Source organism: Adiantum capillus-veneris, chromosome 23 (assembly GCF_014529385.1).
Source record: "Adiantum capillus-veneris isolate H3 chromosome 23, ASM1452938v2, whole genome shotgun sequence".
Taxonomy (NCBI): domain Eukaryota; kingdom Viridiplantae; phylum Streptophyta; class Polypodiopsida; order Polypodiales; family Pteridaceae; genus Adiantum; species Adiantum capillus-veneris.
Genome location: NC_140953.1, coordinates 141,025,839 through 141,049,818, shown reverse-complemented (window position 1 = coordinate 141,049,818; position 23,980 = coordinate 141,025,839). Strand labels below are relative to the sequence as shown.

At 42.1% G+C, this 23,980-nt stretch overlaps 1 protein-coding gene across 2 annotated transcripts in view; it reads right to left on the bottom strand.

Annotated features, from left to right (window-relative positions):
- Positions 1 to 3,141: 3,141 nt before the first annotated feature.
- LOC147428717 (U3 small nucleolar ribonucleoprotein) overlaps positions 3,142 to 23,980 on the bottom strand; it is a 37,027-nt gene continuing 16,188 nt past the window's right edge. Inside the window, exons 8-14 of one of the 2 annotated variants that reach the window (XM_086496661.1) lie at positions 4,520 to 4,588; positions 4,360 to 4,431; positions 4,235 to 4,288; positions 4,021 to 4,162; positions 3,797 to 3,921; positions 3,476 to 3,566; positions 3,142 to 3,345 (exon numbers count right to left, since the gene is read on the bottom strand). In XM_086496661.1, coding sequence (XP_086352787.1) covers positions 3,477 to 3,566; positions 3,797 to 3,921; positions 4,021 to 4,162; positions 4,235 to 4,288; positions 4,360 to 4,431; positions 4,520 to 4,588 — 552 coding nt within the window. In that variant the 3' untranslated portion in view covers positions 3,142 to 3,345; position 3,476. Of the gene's footprint in view, positions 3,567 to 3,796; positions 3,922 to 4,020; positions 4,163 to 4,234; positions 4,289 to 4,359; positions 4,432 to 4,519; positions 4,589 to 23,980 lie in introns of both variants that reach the window. The other variant, XM_086496660.1, reaches the window with a different exon arrangement.

The following is a 23,980-nucleotide window of genomic DNA, read 5'->3' as shown; positions in this document are numbered from 1 at the left end:
GTTTGTTTGTAATTTGTAACCACGAGCATATGCAACTCTCACTCCTGGATACAAGGACACTAAATTGTGTCCAAGCTGACAAAAGCTTTCAAATTCGAAGACACGTACGACCATTAAACCATTAGAGACTATATCGCGGATACGTATAAAAAATGGTGAGAAACTTAGAAAAATCCAATAGAATTCCCCGTGAAAACAGAGTAAAAAAACAAAAAATCTCACCAAAATCACAAGAAAACAGACACTTTCGTGCCTCAATAAATAGATCTACAAATGGTATACATACGACATAGTAAGATTATCAGACGATATCTTATTAAGTTCAAAAATTATCCTTTTGAAGATGCTAGATGGATGCAAGGAATCCAGCTTAGGGACAATATGAACTTTGTCAACGCTTATAATGCTACATTAGAGTAAGCAACTATATATGTTTCTTTTAAATGATGAATGTTTTTGTCTTATAAGACTAATTCTCTTTATTGTGCACAAATTTAAGTAGTATACATACTAAGAATCATGTTTGTGATGACGACGTCTCTCAAGCACCATGAAGAATTTGTCACTCTACTTGGGAGGTTGAAATGGACTAAAGAGCAGACATGCTTGCGGTAGCTATGTCTCCCAAGCACCAAATAGATTAGTCATCCATCTTGAAATGATGTCATAAGATAAAAAGAGATCCTCTACCTAGTAAAACAAATTAACTAATGGCTATGCATTTATCTCTTTTACCTCATAGTCGAGGACCACTATGATTTCAAGAGAGAGGTGATGTCATAAAATCTAATATCTAACCAACCCAGATCATTTTCTCATATTAAACTGATCATTTAATGTGAGATAATAAACAAGAACAAGGGTTAGAATATAGACATGTGCTTACGGATCTATCTCAACACAGGGCCAATGGTAAAGGGGTCCAAATGAGAGATGGTCTACCAAAGAGCAATGCTACGTAATCGAGCTTAAAAGTCCTTAGTGTTAGCTTTATTAAAAACCTCCAAAAGTTAATGTTAAAGTCATTTGACCTTAAGCAAGTTAGGACTGATCCTTAGGTGGGAATCATACCCAAGCATGAGGTGTTTGTTGGCTTGCTAAGTTTTAGTGGAAACTTTATCCAAAAGGTTGAAGTATTTCTCACATGCTTAAATGATTAAAGTTCTTTAAGTATTCAATTCAAAGAGAACTCTCAAGAGATATGAACGAGTCATGATTGATTGAATAAGTCGTTGAAGTATTCCATTCAACCAAATGACTTCATAAGCATAAAAGACACATGTTCAGATGATTTTCCACATGTGGCCCTCATATGATATGTTTGAATACTATTGGATAGGTTTTAAAGGGGTCCAATGAGAATTTAAATACATAGCAACAAATAAATAAGTTATTTTTCTCAAAGAGGAAGAAGAAGACACATGTCCAAAGAAAATAATAAAATAATACAAGAGAGGAAGAGAGAGGTGTGGACCAAGCATGAGAGGGAGGGTATACTCTCCCACACACACACACACATTCTCTCATTATGTGGAGTGCAAAATGTAAGAGAAGTGGAGAGCCTACACCAACACTCTTTGCTATGGAATGCAAATCCAACCAAGAGCCATGCTTCAATGCTTAAGCTTGCCATCCTCTTCATCTTCATTACTATGTTATTATGCTATGCTAAGCAAGAAGAGTGATGATAAGTGAAGGACTATTTCCTTCTCCTATGGAATATTTCTTCTTCCTCTTCCCTACCCTCATTCCACGCTAGCTCTCTTCACCTTCTAAGGTGTTTGAGGCGTTCAGACTAAGACTTCATGTTAAGCTTGTAATACATGAAGCTTTCCATCTTCAAAGCATCATCAAGGTCACAAGGAACACAAAAGTTGTATTGTAACAAAGTCCCTCTTTATGGGAGAATCTATAATACAAACGTCTTTTGGAAGGGGTACCAGCTCCAAGTAAATCCGGTCTTCATCTATTGTCATGTTCTCTAACACTCTCTTGCAAAAGTATTGTTCATGCAAAGTTAATTAAGTACTATGTTTATGTTACTACCATCAATTAAGTTCACTAGCATTGTTACTAGCATTGCAAAGTACATATGTTTATGTTTATGTTACTACCATCAATTAAGTACTATGATTATGTTACTACCGTCAATTAAGTATTGTTACTAGCATTGCAAAGTAAACTCAGCTTCTGAGCAAAACATCAAAAAATCTCACACTACCAATCACAAAGCACAACCAACCACATGAGGTCATAAACACTGTCCGAGAGCTACGCTCACTCAAGAAAAAATTGCTCCTGAATGTTCCGTCGGAGCCGTATGTGTTGTTATGTGTGGCCAAAGATAGAAAATGGGAGAAATGGGAGACTAATACAACTAAATCGCCATCAATTACTTTAATCTATTTTCTCTACAACACTGAACCAATTTGCTTGCTTTAACTCTTTTCACACCTATTATGTTAAATTTTTTTACCATGGACTTAAGGGTGCTCTATGATACCTAATAGCATTGGACTTGAACTACCTTGGAAATGGTCTCCATAGCCTTCTTCTACTCTCTTCTTTCTTTCCCACTAAATTTATGTGTTAATGCTTAGTGTGATTAGACACAAACATGAATAAAATAAAGACTATCTTGCAAAATTGGACCTAATTGGGGGAAGCAAGATCCAATCAAGCTTTTCAGCATCAAACTCCCCAAATTTGATCCCATTACTCGCAATATTTAGTGTAACAGGTGTCTCTCAATCTAAATTGTGTGGATCGCAATCCAAACCAGTAAGCCAAATGCTCTCACTAGACCTTGAGATTATAATCTAAAAATCATTTTTAAAGTCTCAACGTTTGTGCTTTGCTCTTCAACTAATAACAAGGTTGAAAAATTTACAAAGTGCAATTTTACACTTACAAGCTTGAAGTGAAATAAAATCAACTGCAATTTCATTGAAATTTAATGGGAACCTTCTAACATAAATAGGGGGTTGGGTCAAGAGTTTGATTTTGGTTGATTTGCATGGTTCGCGATCCGTCCAATTCACCAAATGAATTGAGATGTTTACCTCACCTTTCTCAAGCGTAGGTGAGCCTTCCGGTTGTGATTGAAATTCATCACCAATAGTGGCTCAGCTGCTAAAAATCGGCTTAAAGGTTTAGAAAGGACCAAACATTATATCTACCAGAATCGGTTACATTTTGTTTGTGTATTGCACATAAATATAGATAGTAGTCCAGTTGAAAGTTTGCTGAGATAAATATATGATTTGTCGGGTTTTGCAGTAGCAAGAAGGATAATAGTAAAGGTTGGTAAAGGAAATGCACCACAAGGACCTATCATACCTATACCTGATTCAAGGAAAGCATCACGTTGGAAACATAAGCACTCCGAATAGGTGGACTTGAGAAGTATCACATATTCAGTTAATCTCATAGTAACACCACACACAGAAAATACACATTCAAAAATGATTTGTACCCTAGAGCTTTAGAAAGGAAGCTCTCAAGTCCAGAGACTCAGCAACCACTTTTTTCCCTTTCTTATTTGTTTCATCCAGCTGCTCAAACACCTGGAAGATACAGGAACCATTAGAGCTAACAGCATATGGCAGAGTAGCTCTTAAACGGCAGGCAACTAAGCATGAAATGGCAGGCAATTAAAAGGAGTGCTCTTTAAAAACTACAAATAGAGTTTGTAATTTACTGTGCCTACACTAAGAAAATGTGACATCGAATGGGGAGCAAATCCAAACATGAAACCTGTGGCACACTGAATTAGTGAGATCACAAGAGGTGCTACCTGATTAGATTTCGAATAATGTGACTGTTCCTTTCTTCGCTTTGCAAAGTCCGATGCCCCTTGGGGGTTTGTCGTTTGAAGAGTTAAAATGCTTGGCTTCTTGTAAGATTCCTTTCTCTTTGCAACTATTAATTTCATAAGCACCAATTGATTAGTTGGCCTCCACTGATACATGACAAGATACTATCGATTAGTATCTGTGCAACTGCTTATAAGCGTAATACCTCTTGCTTTCTCTTTCTTTCTAGCTCTGCGCCTCTTTCTCTCTTCGCGACTTAGCTCAGCATCAGCCTTCATAACTTCTTCCCCTGTAAAGTGTTCTTCAGGGGCAAGCATTTGTGCATCTGACACCATCAAGGGTGCTACCTGTTCAAAAGCGTTACATGAGCCATACTAGAGACAAATTCAACGTACAGAATCTTAGCAGCAATGACCGACCTCTTCCATTGCCAAAGCTGGCACATCTGTTCGCACAGCCATATCCTCTATCACCTTCAAGTAAAGAGTACTTTAAAATAGCTCAAAAAGACACTGCTTTCCAGAAGATGGATACATATGCATACCGGCTTGGGGGTGAAATGAAAGTGGGAAAGCGCATCTAGTTTGACACACACAGCTTTGAAAATCCGTGTAGCCTATTTTAAGGAAAGAGAGTGATGGTAAGTACCATTTTAACAGAAGTAACTAGCCAGCAACCATAACTCAATGGATGTCATCACTTACCTCCTTCCTTATCTCATCTGCAGGAGTAGAAGAAAGAGGACCAAGTCCTGTCTTTTGCATGAAATCATCCTGAAAAATCACAAACATATGGTGAGGCCTCAGCACTTCGAACTCCAAATCAAAAACAACGGTGCCTATTGCCACTTGCATTTATGCTTTTTTTAAGCAGTCATGCCCCTCCATTAGCATCACCGACGGATATCCCCCCGCCCAATCTTTTCAAGTGGTCCATGGAGATATTTTCAACGCGTAGCACATGTTTTGCCTCCCCTTACACACTTCACATAAGAGATCCACAGTAGCAAGATCCAAATTAGACACCTATCTCTCTCTCTCTCTCTCTCTCTCTCTCTCTCTCTCTCTCTCTCTAATAAACGTGGGGCTTTGACCCTTGGCATTACATGAAAATCGGCCAGCTGTCCAGATTCAAGAAATATGGGAAAACCTCACAAACTGCTGACGTGTCAAGACACTAAAGAACGAAGCCAACTTGCACATCCCGGCCGAGAAGCCCAAACCCTAAGAAGACGCCGCAGAAGAAGTTCCAACCAACTTAAGGTTCCTGTCTGATGGGGCCTAATGTAAAGCAGCACACACACACACACACAAAGCATAGAAGCTAATGACATGGCAGCAGAAGTACGAAATCCCCAAATTTACACTGGCCTGCTGATGTGACAGCTGTACAGACAGTATGGAATACCGCAATTTGCGATGACTGCTGACGTGGCATAATGTACGGATTTCCTAAAATTACGCTGTGGCTGATTTTCAGCATGTGTTTTTGGACCATATGCTTTTGAGTTTGACTCCTTTTCATTCAAGGCCGAGGGCTTTTAAATATAAGCAGAGGGCTCATTCTTTGGCATGCTTCAATGTGAAGGTGCAGGGATTGGAGAACCGGCATTGTACTCAGTTGAAGCAATATAAAGAAATACCAAAAGGGGCGCCAAGGTTTGGGGCAAATACTCTCTAGGGTGGAATTCCGCCACTCCATGTCGTGTATGCTCTCTCTCTTTCAGTTCAATTGTTATTGAAGTGCTAAAAGTTTGTTCGGTCTGTCTTTTTCCATTGGCACGTGGTGCCCGTCTTGTGACAGTGGTATCAAAGCTTCAGGCCTGTGCTTTTCTGAAAGCATACCGGTCCTACCAAAGCGCAGACGGAGCAAGATGGCGTGATTTAAATAAAGAATCTTGGTGCCCCTGCCCTGAACTTATTAGGCACTGCCACCCTTACTTCATCGCGCATCGGGCGGGCGCGCTCCCATCTTCATCGCTCATGTCTTACAAAGCATAAGACATAAAGATCACTTGCAGAGAAGGATAAACTTTTTTTTTTCCGAGCTGTCAATTTTCTGAGAGGCAGTGCCATGCAGTGGTGGATGTCTATCGCTACCAAGCCGCACACTCCAAGGACTTGGCAAGCTTTCAAGAAAATTTTTGCCCGAAGTTATATGGTTTCTGGCAGAGTGGGATGTCCTCAGATGCTTGCCACGGAAACCCTTGCAGATTACGACTTGAAATTTCTCATCTCTCATCACGTGTCTCTTCCCGAGCTAAAAACCTTGGAGGTCTAGTGTGATTGCTATGTCTTGGACTACCATCACCGCCATAGGGACATTGTCTATCCAAGAGCTGATGGATCATGCTACAATCAGCTAACCGTATGGAAGGAACTTAACCCTAACTTTTGGTACAGGTTTCAAGATGGAAAGTTAGTCGACTTTTCGAGCTCAATTGACGTCCAAATTGCTTTTAAAGTTTAAGTTCGATTTGGAACTTGTTTGGCGATCCTGTTTGGAATTTGTTTGAAATGGATGGTATCTGTTTTGAACCTATTTTGGTGCCGATTTGAATTGTTTGACTCTACTTTTAATACTAGTTTCAATGACTGGTGATTTTACTCTCGGCTGGAGTATTGAGAAGTGATGTTTGAGAATGCTTCTTCATACTCATGGCCGGGACCCTTGTGAAGTGTTGTTTTTACTCATGGCCAGGACCCTTGTGATTATTTACGGGGAGAGTATTATTATTGTTACTCATGGCTCGGACGTGGATGGTTATTTACGGGGGGAGTATTAAGAAGTCTGAGCAATGGTTACTCTCACCACCTCCAATAGATGTAGGCTACGGTCTGGGGGGCGTTTGGTTGTAAAAGGCCTCTGTATCTCCCGGCTTGGACCTTTCAAGGTTATGCGGGAGGAGTGATGAGGAAGTTGTTGAATATCTCCGGGCCCGGACCTTATAAGGTTACGAGGGAGGAGTGATGAGGAAGTCGTTGAATATCTCCCAGCCCTGACCTTGTTAGGTTATGCAGGAGGAGTGTTCATCGGCGGCTTTATGTTTCTATGTTTTGTGACATGCATATGTGAGCATTTGAGTTGCATTATGATGTGCCAACCACTGAATATTCCTTATTGGATGAGATACTTCTGGGAAGCCAAGGACCAACGATATCAAGAGTTCCTATCTAGAATGAGACTCCTTAGTGGATGAGATTCTTCTGGGAAGCCAACGACCCAAGAAATCAATAGCTCCGATTTGGAATGAGAAAACTGGTTCTCCCTCAGATTGTCCCTCGGAACAACTCTCGGAAATTTTGAGCCAACTTGAGTTGTTTTACAGATATGTTGTAATCGCAGACGATTACTTTCTTTCAAGAAGGGGAGATGTCGCAAACTGATGACGTGTCTGAAGAACAAAGCCAACTTGCAGATCCTGGCCGAGAAGCCCAAACCCTAAGAAGACGTAGCAGAAGAAGTTCCAACCAGCTTAAGGTTCCCGTCTGACGGGGTTAAAAGTAAAGCAACCTACACACACACACACACACACACACACACACACACACACACACACACACACACACACACACACACACACACACACACACACACACACACACACACACACACACACACACACACACACACACACACACACACACACACACACACACACACACACACACACACCATAGAAGCTAATGATGTGGCAGCAGAAGTACGAAATCCCGAAATTTATGGTGGACTACTGATGTGGCAACTGTATGGACAGTATGGAATTCTACAATTTACGCAAGCTTTGCTCGCATGGCATATTGTACGGATTTTCGCGTTTTGCGCTACATGCTTGCGTGGCACTTGTACAGATTTCCTAAAATTATGTTATGGCTGATTTTCAACCTGTTTTTGAACCAAATGCTTTTGAGTTTGATTGGTTTTCATGTAGCTGCTTTTCAAGGCCAAGGGCCTTTAAATATGTGCAGAGGGCTCATTCTCTGGCATGCTGCAGTGTGAAGGTGCAGGGATTGGAGTATCGACATTGTACTCAGTTGAAGCAATATAAAGAAATACCAAAAGGGGCGCCGAGGTTTGGAACCAATACTCTCTAGGATGGAATTCCGCCACTGTGTCGCGTGTGCTCTCTTCTCTCTCTCTTTCAATTCAGTTGTTATTGAAGTGCTAAAAGTCTGTTCAGTCTTTTCTTTTCCGTTGGCACGAGGTGCCCATCTTGTGACCAAAACCCGAGAGATGTACAATGAGATCATGGGGAAAAATCCCATAAGGAAACATTTGGGTATAAAGATACTCTAATCAGGTGGTGAAATGCACCTATCTCGATAGTGATTTAGTACTACTACACAAATTTGCCTAAGGTTCTATCCACCTTGAGCGATGTAGTAAAAAATGAAAGGTCGAGTGTTGTGTATCTGACTGATATAAGGCATCCGTTGTAAAAACCCCTATAGCAGCTCACAAAAGCCAAGGGACACGGAAACCCCTTGGCCGTGCCTCCAAAATCATCCCCATCCGCTTCAGCATTTCTTGATGATGTATCCCAAAAAAGGATGCGGATTTAAGGCATAACCAAATTGTAAGAGAGCTTGGAGGGACACACTCACTGTCCACCTCAAAACCCAAGGGAAGTCCAAGGTAAGGTACCAAGATGCACCTCTCTGTGATCAAACCAGCTTCCCTAAGCCTCTCTAAATTGACTCTCAAACAAATGTACAAACTCCCTGATATCCATCGAGTAGTTGGCTTCCAACATTGTCTGCTCCCAAATGATATTATAGACAGCCTCTCTCATCCAAAAGGAGTCAAACCGACTTCCCTAAGGCCTCTGTAAATTGACTCTCAAACAAACCTACAAATTGTCTGATATCCATAAAGTAGTTGGCTTCCACCATTGTCTGCTCCTGAATGATATCATAGACAGCCTCCCTCGTCCAAAAGGAGTCAACATGTAACACCTGCACTCCAAATCTGATCATGATAGCTCTCTCTTGATGGAGGTAAATGTGACGTGCTCTTGACAACTGCAAGAAAGACATGCATGGTGACACACTCCTCAAAGAGACATGTAGAGATCTCCAAGGACCAACAACAAAAAAATGAACAGACAGGATCTCAGAATTTGGGAGTCAGTTGAAGATGCAAAGCCTGCTGAATAGTTAAAATCCTCTGCAAGCTATGAAGACCTTCTCTTCTGCTCCCCCTAAACATTGCCTACTATGAAAGGCACCTACGACTGAATCTCTGAGAGATCCAAGGTGTGCTCGATTGTCTTATCTTGGGAAAACCCAGGCTGCTCCTCGACTGTCATTCCTCCTCTATACCTCTGTCGACCTTCCCTGGTACCTCCTCTTGATCGTGATATGGTATCCTCTCCTTTGGAGGTCTATCTCGGGGTTGCTCTGCCTTTCACAACCTCTCTCGTGAGTCAGAGATTAGACAGAGGCCGAGTTCTATTTACTTGAAAAGACCCCTCAGAACGCCCAAATGGTGTCAATACTAAGGGCAACTACATCACTAATTACAAACCAGGACTGAAGGCGAGAAACTGCAAACTCTGCAAACTGGCTACAACTAGCCACATGGCCAATTGCAGAAAATTGAAAGCCACGGTTAAAAAAACCTCTTTCAAAGAGAGTAAAAAGAGGCATGGCAGGCTAAGTGGAGAGAGGTTGGCAGCAGCCTCCACAAGATAGGCACTTCCACCAAAAGCATACTTCGCTGCTATGTATCAAAAACTTGCACCACCAAAAGGAACCAGCACTGCACAGGACAAGGAGCATTTGTAAGAGCTCTAGCCTCGGACATTGCCCACCAATTGGTATATGATCTAACAACACAAGGCAGTAGATAAACAGAAGCGAGAGAGCACCCCACCCAATGACGAAGATGAGGGAGAAGAGGCAACGGCCATCACCAAGAAACTACAAGAGGATGTCACAAGATGAGGAACAAACCATTGCATTAGAGCTGACAAGGAGCTATCAGCCAAGGTAGAAACCAGCCCGCTTATTGATGGTGGCTCCTGAGGACGAAAGCTGGAGAGGAAACACCAAGAAGAAAGTAGAGCAGGCTCTCATGAAAACTACATATTTGAAGCTTGACGTAGAAACCTGATAGAGCGAGTAGAGAATAGAGCCACTAACAACAAAAACCCTAAATGCGGAGAACACAAGAAGTCGGGAAAGACAAGGAATACAATGAAAGAACGTAGAATAATGAAAATCAAGGAAATCAAACAAAAAATGCTCTTACAACATACAAAGAAAAGAAGGACTTGGGCCCTTTGTATTAAGTAAACGAGTTACAAAGCCCCGAGGCATGACATAAGCCCGTAGGCATCATGGTACTCAAGGTACTGACTTATGCTTGAGAAGTGACCCCTAGGATCACTTGTATAAGGAACTAAAGCTCGGTTAGGCAATGCAACTAAAAATACCACGATTTCTAAAAATGTCACTTATTAATGAGTTATTAATAAGAGGTGTTTTGCATGCAGATAAATACCTACGTTGGGTACTAATGCAACTGTATGATGGGAACGCTCCGCAATGCCTACGCCTAGCAAACAATGGTTGTGCCCATACGCAAATCAGAGGGCATGCAACTACTCTAAAGTGCATGGACATGCACATCTTCCGTGCAGGCTGACAAGGGTGCCAAAACACATCCTAGGTTGTCCTAAACCCTAAAAATAAGAGTTAGCTTGTCCACGTGCACATAAGGTTAGATGTGCATGTGACACACACACACAGGGAGAGAGAGAGAGAGAGAGAGAGAGAGAGAGAGAGAGAGAGATGAAATGTTATATTAACGTCTTCTAAGGGTCATATTGACCTGTGAGACAAGAGAGTTACATCATGGTGAATCTGATACAAGGTTTGGATAAAAAGAAAGAAAGAAACTACCTAACCATAAACACTTCTAGTGCTATAAAAGGTGGGTATCAAGAGCTTGAGAGGTACATATAGCAAAACTGGGTGAGTATCTCACAGAACAGATACAAAATGGTGGATATGTGTATCAGAATCTGGAGATGGCTCGCATCGATCGCTGCATGATCGTGTCGATGTCTTCCATGGTGAAAGTTTGCACAGGGTGTCTCCCATGTCTCGCTAATATAGATCTGATCCTCTATTGCAACCTCTTCCTTCGATGGGAGCATCTCTACCGAGCTCTACTACTCAATCACTCGACTAACTCTTTTTCTTTCTACTTTCATCGTTGGAGGTCTATCGGGTTCTCTGAGTGAGAATCTCATCAGTGGGGTAAGTCAAATTTCCCGAATGTATTGAGAAACCTCGTTTCGCATTACCCATTAATTCTTGAATAGAATTTGACTTTTGTTCAAGGCAGTAGTCTCGGATCTCTGTAGGGAGCTTGCAGCAAAACCGCTCAATTTGTTCCTTAAAAGAGACCTTCTTAAATGAAGAGAATGGTAGAAAAGAGTCCCAAAACCTCTCGCAATAAGCATCCAAAGAATCTCCCTTGGTCATCCGAAGATGGTTCCAAGCGGTTCGTATATCCCGTTTGTACTCTCGGGTCAGCCAAGAAGAAATAAAGAGCCTTCTGAATTTGACCACTTGACTCGAGCTTCTTCCCTCAAAATAAGTGTGGACCACCATGTTCGAGCATTGCCTTTTAGAAAAGATGCAACCCTCCTAATCTTGGAGTGCTTTGAGTAGTGCCCTCCAGAAAAAGCTATGTCAAACTGCTTGATGAAGGCCAAAGCCCTGGGAGCATCTCGGAATCCAGAAAAGGATTCAATTTTTATCGATTGTCCACCTCCTTTACATTCTTTTGCTTTCTTGCTCTTGTCTTCGAGGAAGTCATATTCGTTGGCTCTGTAGAAGTACTTCTTCTTTGCATAAAACATATGGTCATCGGAGTCCGAACTGTCAGAGGATGACTCCCCTGAAGAGCTATTAGAAACTGGGCAAAATCTGAATTTCTTTTGCCTTTTTCTTGCCCTTTCCGAAGCTTTGCTTTTTGCTTCGCTTTTTACCCTTTCTGTCCTCCTCGCTCGAGTGCGAGGAGCTAGAAGAACTGTCAAAAGAAGAGGAAGAAGAGGAACTGGGTAGTCCTTCAAAGCGTACACGCTTCTTCTGCTTTCATGCGCATGCAAAAGAAGATTGACGGCCCAAATAACCCAAGTAGTCAGTCCCCTTCTTGCGCTTTTTCAATTGCTTTTTGGAATGATTGTTCGCGTCCAAAAGCTGATTGATCTGGGTCTCAACCACCTCTTGAGGTTCTTGTTCTGTAAACTTCCTCAGAGAAGGAGTTTGATGGGTGGTTCGGTGGTTTTCAGCCACTGAGTGTGCACTTCAACGATGGATTGCTGAGACAAAAAATTTGCAAACTGAGGATCTTTCGTAAATTTAATCATCTGCTTTGTGCACTCGTCAATCTGCTGTCGACGTTCCATCTCTTGAAGTTCGTATTGAGTAGGCCGAGGTGGCCCGTACTCTTCCTCTATTAAGTCATTAAAATCTTCTACATGATCTCCTCTCGCATCAACAGATGCAAAAAAAGTCGACTAATTCTTGTTGGAATCCATAAGTGTCGCAAAAAAAAGGATCGGATTTCCCGATAGAAGAGAAATCGGCCATGCTCTGATACCACTGTAACAAACTTGGACACCCCAAGTCAAGATTCTACCGCGAAGCTCCATGCATTGCTATCGATTTTATCTTTGATCTTCCCAGAACGCCGACAGAGAATGATGGTATATGGACCATTATTTGCAGGTTCAACAAGCAGGGCCATTTTAATTCTATTAGAAAGAAGATAAAAGTTGACCAGATGGCACGATTGTTTATGTGCAGCCACTGCCTATTCCAAATAAGCCATGGAAAGCATTGCTCTGGATTTTATCTTTGATCTTCCAAGAACGTTGTCACAAACGAGAGCGCATAGCAATATATAATACATTCGCATAAATAGGATTTATCACTTTCTACTGAAGCCAGAGGATATAGAGAGAAATAGATAGAGAGAGAGATAGAGAGTGAGAAGATCGATACAGTACTAGGGACCAGAAGGTGAGCTGGTCCCCCCCGGTAATGGTATCTTTATTACTGAGGAGAAGTCTAAACGCACTTAGACCGAACGTATTACCACGTTCGTTCTAGAATAAAACTTGATGGTTCCCGGAAGCCTCAGCTTCCGATTCCTAGGGCGAAACACTATTCCAAGGAACTTCCGTTCCTTATTCCAAATCCTTGAGAACCAAGGTTCTCGCTTTTGGATCTCACCTTCCAGACTCGGGGCATGACATCCCTGCAACTCTCTTTTCCAACTCTATTTCCAGAGTCCTCTTTCCGCAGAACAACTCTGCTTTCCTGAACACGAAGTCCTTACTTGGGAATACCAACTTGCGGATCACAAACTTGAGAGACTACCTCTCTTCGATCCGTGGATCTACTTTGTCACGAGGCGGGCACCACGTGCCAATAGAAAAGAACAGACTGAACAGACTTTTAGCACTTCAATAACAATTGAACTGAAAGAGAGAGAGACGACACGCGACACGAAGTGGCGGAATTCCACCCCACAGAGTATTGGCCCCAAACCTTGGCGCCGCTTTCGTTATTTCTTTATATTGCATCATCAAAGTACAAGCCGGTACTCCAGACTCTGCACCTTCTCCAGGAAGCATGCCAGAGAATGAGCCCTAGCCTCATATTTAAAGGCCCTTGGCCTGAAAAGCAGTTTATATGAAAAGCTTTCAAACTCAAAAGCTTCTCGTCCAAAAAACATAAAAAGTTTTCAAAAACTTTTGGTCCAAAAAGCAATGCCAAAAGCTGCCAACGCAATTTACGGAAATCCGTACAACCTGCCACGTCATCAGCCAATGCAAAATGCGGAAATCCGTACAGCCTGCCACGTCATCATGTCAACGCAATTTTCGGAATTTGTCTACTGCCTTAGGGTTAGGGTTTCCAAAATTAGGGTTTTTGGCAGAAATTAGGGTTTGCAGGTTTTAGGGTTAGGGCTTCCAGAATTAGGGTTTCAGCAATTAGGGTTTTCAGAATTAGGGTTTCTAGCAGAAATTAGGGTTAGGGTTTTCTGCACTCGGGCAACCACGTCCTCACTCTGTGACACTTCTTCTACTGCTTGTTCTTCTTAGGGTTTAGGCCCCTCGGCCGGCATCTGTAAGTTGGCTCCATTCTTTAGGCTTCGACACGTCAACAGTTTGTTACATACTTCCCAAACTCGGGTACGAAACCACCCTTGGACTGATCTGGCTCTAGTTCCTCAGAGCGCTTTTCTCCTACAGAGGCTCATGCCTTCCTTTGCTCCTACTTTCTCACGAAGAGGAAGTACACCTGCAATCAAATACTCAGAGATCATAGCATGAAAATCATTACCTTTAGAGTCTCGACGCTCGAAATGGAACTCGGTTCTCGAAAAGCAATTCTCCGGAAGAGATCTCTACATAGAAAATCCTCTCTTCCAATCCTACACACAAAAGAGGTGTGTTCCTTCCGTAAATCAGCCTCGTCTACGACGTTTATGGGCTGAAACAGAGAAAAACAGCAGCTTGTCGCGATGGAAACACGCTCCGTAGGCACTTCTTCGCCAGGGAACTCGCGCACTGGGTCTTGGCGACATCGAGTACACTTGGGATAGTCATGGGCATCACCGGCAAACGTCTTCTTTGCGGGTGAACTCTGCAGCAACATCTCCTTCTTGCAAAAATTGATCCTCCCCTCTGAGTGAGGGCATGTGATGCTTTTATAACTCTTGGCCACGGGCACAAATAGTTGCTAGCGTAGAGATCACAGCCGTTTTCTTTTTCCTTCTTGTTTTTCTTTTTTGCTGTTCTGCCAGAAAAAGAGAGAGAGAGAGAGAGAGAGAGAGAGAGAGAGAGAGAGAGAGGACGATGGCTGATCTGTTGCCTTGTTTATCAGATAGCTACCCACTTATTAAGTGGGCGGCCGGCGTATTTTATAAATAGTCTGAATCTGCCCAAAATCTCAATAAAATCTGATTAGTTAGAAACAATGCTTTCACAGCACTTCCCAGGCGTCCCTGGTTGCAATCACATGCACAGTTGCGATGCAAACATAGACTACTTCACGAGAAAGCATCTCCTTTCCCGAAAAGCAATCCCGCTTTCTCAAGAAGCAATTGCTTTTTCCTCAAAGTTTCCTCTGAACCCATCTTCATTCAAGTGCTTGCTTTTCCTTGTGCACAATTCTAACACAATTTGGAATTTCCTCCCGACTATGGATATCCCCTTTCCGATGCACCCGTCACCCACCTTGTGACGCATCAGGAATACCCATCACCTAGTCCATTACTACCGAACTTACGCTACAATATCCTTCGTGATGCTCTATGTCACCCATCCTATGACGCATCAGAGATGTCCGCTCCCAGATGGTCAAATACTTCTTCCCGATGATGTGACGCATCAGAAGTACCCGTTCCTGGTGGCCTTACTGATATTCCCTTTCACAACGCTCCCGTCATTACTCTGAATGACGCACTAGAAATACTCTGTACTCGGATGTCTCCAGTGAGAAAAACCCTCTCACTTAAAATTCCAATAATTCATTTAGAATTATTTTATGTCAGATAAAGCCAATTTAGCAACATCCCTCTCACTTATAAACAGTTGTCCTCAACTGTAGAGATCCAACTGAATTAACAGGGAGAAACCGAAAAGATTTCAAATCTTGCTCAATGGTGAGTTGAGCTAGTCCTTTCTCAAAAGAGAACTTAAAACTTAAATTAAACAAAAATTTAATAATTCAATACTTACCTTACCGGTTGATGTCCTTCCTCTAGTACCTAGAGGATATCCTTCACCAATCATCAAACTTACGAGCCATGTAAGAACTCGTCATTCGCGTCTTTCCAACAAAACGGAAGTTTCCTTATCCGAAAATCTCTTAAGTCAATTCCGCCTTCTCATTCCCGAGAAGAGTTATCCTCCTAAAAGTCAAGCTAGGTGTCTGTGCTTGCGCATAATCCTACGCTGTTAGTCCCGAGGGTATTAAACCTCTTGTGTCCTCCCACATAGAGAATGCCCAAGTCATAGAGCATTAAGCTCAATCTCTTTCTTTCACAAACAGAGTTTGCGATCACATTAAAGAAGGTTCTTGTTCCGGGCCGTCGCTCAACGTAAGCGAACGGTTCCAATCCGAAGATTCCTTGTGCACGGCGGCACTTCTTTCCAATCTTTTCCTCTTGCGAGTTATTACCCCCAACAGTGTTTTCCACTACTTGCTTTGACTCACTCGTTTTCCTAATGGGCAAACTGATCCCAATCTTCTTGGATGCCTTCCTCAAAGCGTGGAGGAAAAAAAAATTGAAGGAAAATTCAGCCTTGAATTGATTCCAAGTCTTGTTGTAAGTTCCTTGCAGAGCTTTGGTATACCTCCAAGTACTTGCAATCCCCCTTGAGGTGTTTGGTCACATGCCACACTTTTCACTCTTCTCAGAAATTGTCGTTTGCAAAGGCAACTTCAAATTGTCGAATGAAAGCAGTAGCTTTCAGGACATCTTCCCTTCTGACAAAGGTATCAAACTTAATTGGAGTGTTTCTAGGTCTAGAGACCTTCATATCCTTCCCGAAATGACGGGATTTCTTAGCTATGGTTCTAGATTGATGTTCATGGATATCATTTGGGTTCGGAAGGATCTTGAGCATTCCGCTCCTTGGATTCTCTAGGTTCTTGAGCATCATGCTCTTGTCGCCTTGGCAGAGAATCCCAAGTCTTGAGTCGACTTCTTACAGAAAGAAAAATTTTCCCAACTCTCCGAGCTTTTCTTGCAGGGATTAGTGTTCCGCCTGCTTACTTGTCTCTTGGCTTGTCATGGCTTCTTCCCGTATCTTCCCAGAGTCGTCCTCCTTTATAGAGAAAGAGAGGAGAGCATGCTCTAATACCACTGTCATAAACAAGAGCGCATAGCAATTTAAAATACATTCGAATAAAGAGGATTTATCACTTATTACTGAAGCCAAAGGATATAGAGAGAAATAGATAGAGAGTGAGAAGATCAACACAATACTGGGGACCAGAAGATGGGTTGGTCCCCCCCCATAATAGTATCTTTATTACTGAGGAGAAGTATATACAAGCACTTAAACCGAACGTATTACCACGTTCGTTCTAGAATAAGACTCGATGGTTCCCAGAAGCCTCAGCTTCCGATTCCTAGGGCAAAACCCTATTCCAAAAAAACTTCCGTTCCTTATTCCAAATCCTTGAGAACTAAGGTTCTCACTTCTGGATCTCACCTACCAGACCCAAGGCATGACATCCCTACAACTCTCTTTTCCAACTCTGTTTTCAAAGCCCTCTTCGTGCATGCTTTACCGGACACGAAGTCTTTTCTTGGGAATCCCAACTTTCGGATCACAAACTTGAGAGACTACCTCTCTCCGATCGGTGGATCTACTTCCCAAACTCGGGTACGAAACCCTTGGACTGATCTGGCTCTAGTTCCTCAAAGGCTTTTCTCCTACAGAGGCTCATGCCTTCCTTTGCTCCTACTCCCTCACGAAGAGGAAGTACACCTGCAATCAAATACTCACAGATCATAACATGAAAATCGTTACCTTTAGAGTCTCAACGCTCGAAACACAACTCGGTTCTCGAAAAGCAATTCTCCGGAAGAGATCTCTACATAGAAAATCCTCTCTTCCAATCCTACACACAAAAGAGGTGTGTCCTCGGGTTCCTTCTCGTAAATCAGCCCCGTCTACGACGTTTATGGGCTGAAAACAGAGAAAAACAGCAGCTTGTCGTGATGGAAACACGCTCCGTAGGCACTTCTTCACGAGGGAACTCGCGCACTGGGTCTTGGCGACATCGGGTACACTTGGGACAGTCATGGGCATCACCGGCAAACATCTTCTTTGCGGGTGAACTCTGCAACAGTATCTCCTCCTTGCAAAAACTGATCCTCCCCTCTGAGTGAGCGCATGTGATGCTTTTATAACTCCTGGCCACGGGCACGAATAGCTACTCACGTAGAGATCACAACCGTTTTCTTTTTTTTTCTTTTTTCTTTTTTTTCACTGTTCTGCCAGAAAAAGAGAGAGAGAGAGAGAGAGCTGGGTGATTTGTTGCCTTATTTATCAAAAGTATGAATGTGCCCAAAAACTCAATAAAACCTTACAAGTTAAAAACAATGCTTTCACAGCACTTCCCAGGCATCCCTGGATGCAATCACATGCACACTTGCGATGCACACATAGACTTCCTCGCAGGAAAGCATCTGCTTTCCCGAAAAGCAATCCCACTTTCTCAAGTAGCATCTGCTTTTTCCTCAGTTTCCTCTGAACCTATCTTCATTCAAGTGATTGCTTTTCCTTGTGCACAATTCTAACACACTTCGGGATTTCCTCTCGACTATGGATATCCCCTTTCCGATGCACCCGTCACCCACCTTGTGACGCATCAGGAATACCCATCATCTAGTCCTTTCCTACCGAACTTACGGTACAATCTTCTTCGGGATGCTCTATGTCACCCATCCTATGACACATCAGAGATGTCCGTTCCCGGATGGTTGAATACTTCTTCTCGATGATGTGACGCATCAGAAGTACCCGTTCCTGGTGGCCTTACAGATATTCCCTTTCACGATGCTCCCGCCGTTACTCTGAATGACGCACTAGGAATACTCTATACTCGGATGTCTCCAGTGAGAAAAACCCTCTCACTTAAAATTCCAATAATTCATTTAGATTTATTTTTATGTCAGACAAAGCTAATTTAGCAACAAACGCCAACAGGGAATGATGATATATGGACCATTATTTGCAGGTTCAGCAAGCACGCCCATTTTAATCCTATTAGAAAGAAGATAAAAGCTAACCAGATAGCACGGTTATTTATGTACAATCTTTTCAAGTACTATGGTATGCCACAATCTATTGTCAGTGATCGTGATCCTCGTATGATGAGCATGTTTTGGAGAGGCTTGTTTAAAAACATGGACACCACGCTCAAGTTTTCATCCTCATTTCATCCACAAGCTGATGGGCAATCAGAAGAGGCTAATTCTATAGTCTTACATCTGCTGAAATGTTATGTATCAGATAATAAGGGCAAGTGGAAATAGTATACACCCATACTTGAGTATGCGTACAACAATACGGTGCATTCGTCAATATAGTGTGAGTGTGTGAATGTGTGTGTTGTTGTCTTTAGACTTATACTTATACACAAAAGAACATAACAATTCAAAAGACAGCTGGCTTTAGACAAAGGAGAATGATTAGCACAAAAACAACTCAGTCTTTGATTCATTTTTGTACATCGTAGTGAAAATGAGGTATCATTCTAGTGTTTTGTACATAAGATAGTTAAGAACAACTTATTCTGAAGTGAAAGAGGCCAATTTCGACAGTGATGAACAACAGCTTAGCCAAAAAGATCCTAAGTAAAAATAGAGTCCTCACCTGCATCAATATAAACAAGACAACAGATTCGTTGGCCTTGAATACGTATTACAAGTGTCAACAAATCTATCAATTGTTATCGATGTCCTACTTAAAACCTTTTTAACTTATATTTATCATCCATGTAGTGTTAAATATCAGCAAGTATCCATTCTCAGAGCAATAAGCCACAGATGAAAGTGGCATGTGTGTGTACGCGCGCCCACCCTAACCCACGCACCATATTGAATGCGTCGGCAGTAGGCCCAATGAGTATGGACCTACTGCCTCATCCAATTAATGAGAATAGAATAGTGAAGTCTAAAGCCAAAGAGGTGTATCATATCTGAAAATCCATGAGTCTCATTGGAGCTATCAGTGACAATGGTAACAAAGAGGATTATACTTCAGTCGGAGTTTTAAGCTTTGTTAGCCAATAGACAGTAGTATCGATGTCGTTCAAAGTTAGTCGTAGCAGTTTTCATGCTTTAAACCAGTTTCTATGCATAGACCTCAAACGAGCCGTCCATCCAAGAGTAGTTCGTTTATAGGTGGTAAAATATTCCTGAAATCATAAAAATCAACAGAGTCAAAGACTACAATAGCTGTGAGCAGGAATCCGATCTATAGACAAGGAACGACCACCTAACACCTGTCAACCTAACAAGGAATTATAGGCAATAGGTGTATCAAAGCCTATAGAGAAAAATCTCTAAAGCAACGTCTTGGTTTTCTACCTTTTTGAGAGAACCTTGTGTTTAGAACGCGTGTGTTGCTGTTTTTAGACTTATCTTTGTATACAAAAATACATGACAACTCAAAAGACAATTGGCTTTAGACAAAGGACAACGATTAGCACAAAAACAACTCAATCTTTGATTCATTTTTGTACATCATAGTCAGAATGAGGTATCATTCTAGTGTTTTGTACATAAGATAGTTAAGAACAACTTATGCTGAAGTGAAAGAAGCCAAGTTCGACAGTGATGGACAGCAGCTTAGCAAAAAAAAATTCTAAGTAGAGATAGAGTCCTCACTTGCATCCATATAAACAAGATAACGGTTCATTAACCTTAAATACATATTACATGTGTCAGCAAATCTATCGGTTGTTATCCATATCCTACTTAAACTATAGTTTTTTTCAGACGCGTACGACTACCCAACCACTAGTCCGTACGGGTATGGGTACGGGTACGGATAGAGTACGGAATGGCATTCCATACGACAAACCTATCAAAGTCAAAAATTGGGGCAAATTTTAACGGGTTGGGTTTTTTGCCTGCGCGAGCATTATCGACTCTCTGTTTATTGTTCTCGCTCTCTACAAGGTGTATGCAAGCACTGCAAGGACTCAAAGAACGTGAGAGTTGACGGCAAGCCCATTCTCTCAAGTATCGAGTCTCGCCCTCTCTTGCTCGCCTTGGTCCTCCAGCTTCTCCTGCGCCCACGAGCCCTAAACCATCGAGTGGCGTGACTCTTTCTCGTGAGAGTCAAGACACTGAGCAGATGGGCCGAACCAAGCGTCTCGAGTGGCAATATGTGCAACAAGTAAAGGGTCTCCAAAAGGAAAAATAGACTTGCAAATGTAATTTTTATTCATGGGACGGTGGTCCTTTGCATATCCGTGAACATATACTGGGCATTGCTGGCCATGGTGTGGGAGGCCCATGTGATGAGGCACAAGCCGACATTGTAGAGATTGTCAAAAAATTGCATGCAGATGCAAGGCCAGAGGGAGAAGACAGAGCTGCTTTTGTAGATGCATTGGTCAATGATTTGGAAGGAGATGCCTCTCAAGCTCAAGGAGGTGCTTCAATGAGTATGGATGCTAAGGGAAGGACAAATGTAAGTGGCTCTTCCAAGTCCAAAGTGGGGTCCTCAAGCAAGAAGAGGAAGGTTGCGCAAGGGGGTTTGGCAAGTGCGTTTAGCTTGCAAGCACGGAAGCAAACAAACCAAGCCTTGGTTTTTTTACGCTGAGGATGTTCCTACATGGAAAGTAACGAGCCCTTACTTTTTGCAGATGGTGAAAGCGATTGGACAAGCAGGTCCTTCGTATGTTCCCCTCTCTTACCATGCTTTGCACACCACAGAATTGAATGAGGAGATCAAATACGTAAAGACTAAGATCATGGGTGTACGCGACAAATGGAAAAGATATGGATGCTCTATTATGTGTGATGGATGGTATGACACTAGGCGCACGTCTATCATTAACTTTCTTGCATGCTCCATTCATGAGTCAGTGTTTTTGAAAGCTGTAGACACATCTGGGGAAACAAAGATGTCAGAATTCATTTTTAAGCATCTCAAACAGGTTATCAGAGAGGTTTGCCCAGCAAATGTCATTCAAGTATGCATGGACAATGCAACCAATTGTGTTGGTGTTGAAGAGATGATTGAAAAGGAGTGGAAACACATTTTTTTTACCGGATGTGTCTGCCATTGCTTGGACCTTTTGTTTGAGGACATTGGCAAGATTGCTTGGGTTGCAAAAGTGCTTGAAAAATGCAACAAAGACTCTCACATTTGTGACAAGAAAGTATGCAACTTAGCAAGAAGGACTTGGTGAAGCCATCAACCACTCGGTTTGCATACTATATATACCTTCATAAGTTCAGAATAGTCTGAACTCACGAATTATAAGAGGGAATAAAGCACTCATAAAACTATAAAAGCAAGGGACACACGAAAAGAAGAGAAAAACAAAAACAAACAAACAAACAAACTAAATCACTTTGTTTGCTTCGAAACAAAACTAGATAAAACAAAACATTATTAACTTAAAAATGTTTTTAGAAAAGGCATGTGTAAAATAAGTTGACGCAACTTACTTAGCTTAAAACAAGTACTCAACTTTAAGCAAAAAAAAGGATAAGACATCTTAAAAACTTAATCCTAGAAATCAAACTTCACACAATAACTTATAACGGAACACATTCTTAAGTCCTCAGGTAAGCTAAATATGAAATCGAAAAATGAATACTACTACAAACCTACGAAGAGCAAAGAACCAAACTTGACAATATGTGATCTCAACTTCACTGCTTTTCCAAACAGGAAGAATAAGATTATCACCTTTATCATGCATAGCTTGGACAACAGCTATGACATCCCTACTCATGTCGTCAGTGCCCAAGAGTAGGTGCAGGTTTATATAGAGGTCATTCATGCTTTGAACGTACTCTACAAAACCAACGAGCTGAGTTTCTATCACCCTCCGGAGGTGATGGGCATACTCAGCCATGATAAAGGCCAGCAATTGTCAAGCTATAGTGAAAATACTAGAAGCGCTAAAGATCAAAACAACAACAAAGGTGTTATTAAGTCAAACAATAAGTGGCTTTTTAGCTCCCCACTTCTATTGAATTTACTACTGATTATCTTGAACATTCCAAAGGAAGAAACACTAAAAATAAACTTACTACGATGCAAAAATGAACGAACTTTTTTCATGATTCTTTTGAATGAGTATCCTTTTTCAACTAGTAAAGAAATAAGATAGCAAGATTGAACAACAAAAGTAGATTTACTAGAGCAAAGACGAGAAAATCTAAATAGTTGAGAGCAAATGACACCGTACTTAGCTAAAAGAGAAATGTTCGAAGAAATGTGAGGCAAGCGGATGATTTTTAGATTGGCATATTCTGGTTCAAGGCGCTTATCATAGATATCTACTTCTAATCCCAAGGGAGTCTGAAAAATCTTAAGGTCTAAAAAGGCACAACAATCACTATTTGTGATACAGTTAAGTTCACAAAACTCCTTGGGATAAATTCCTCCGCCTACAGAACTCGAATTCAAGTACATAAAATCTTGAAAAGAAGGAACGTCGGGGACAAAAAGATCATATTATGTTGGCCAATCTTGTGGATGAGAGATGCATGCAAGGTATGCGCAAGCTTATGATTGATGACAAATTTGTGAAGATGAAGAGATCCAAGACTGAAAAGGCTATCGAGGTCTCGAACATTGTGTTTAATGCATCCTTTTGGCAAGAGGCTAGGCTGATTTTTAAAATTTGTGCTCCCATTATTTTGAAAATTCTCCATTTGGCTGAAAGGGAAGGAGCCACAATGGGGCTTATGTACGAGCTTATGAATCGCATGGTAGAGCAAACTGAAAACATGCAAGGCATTGATGCTGCAAAGATGAGAGAGATTAGGGATCTATGCATTGAAAGATGGAATATGTTGCACACACCGTTACATGTTGTTGGATATATGTTGCATCCTATATGGCGAGAAAGAGGGCAAGAGAGTGCTGGCGAGGTGCATGAAGGATGGATGACATTCTTGGTCAGGTACACTGAAACGAACGCGGAGAAAGGATCTTCTTGGTCAGGTACACTGAAACGAACGCGTCGGACGAGCCACCCGCGATCGTAGCCACCATCCGGCAGCTCCCTCGTGCTGGGGCCAACGTCCGAGGACGCAGACGTGCACCTGTAAGATCGGGCATCCCATACCACCCGACCTCACCTCCTCGAGGTGACCTTGCGCACTCCTAGCCTCGCGGGCTAACCACTGGCACTCTGCTAGTGGGGTCGATCCCTGTAAATGAGGCCTTGGCCTCCCTTTTATAATAATGGCCGGCCACACTTGCCGTGTTCACACTACGTCCGCCCGGACACTGCACGCCAATCCCGACGATATCTGGGCTAGATCCCCTCTCCTATAAGCGGGACATAACATACTTCCCCCCTTAAGAACCATTGATGTCCTCATCAATGAAGTGGGGATATTGAGCCTTCAAAGCTCTAACA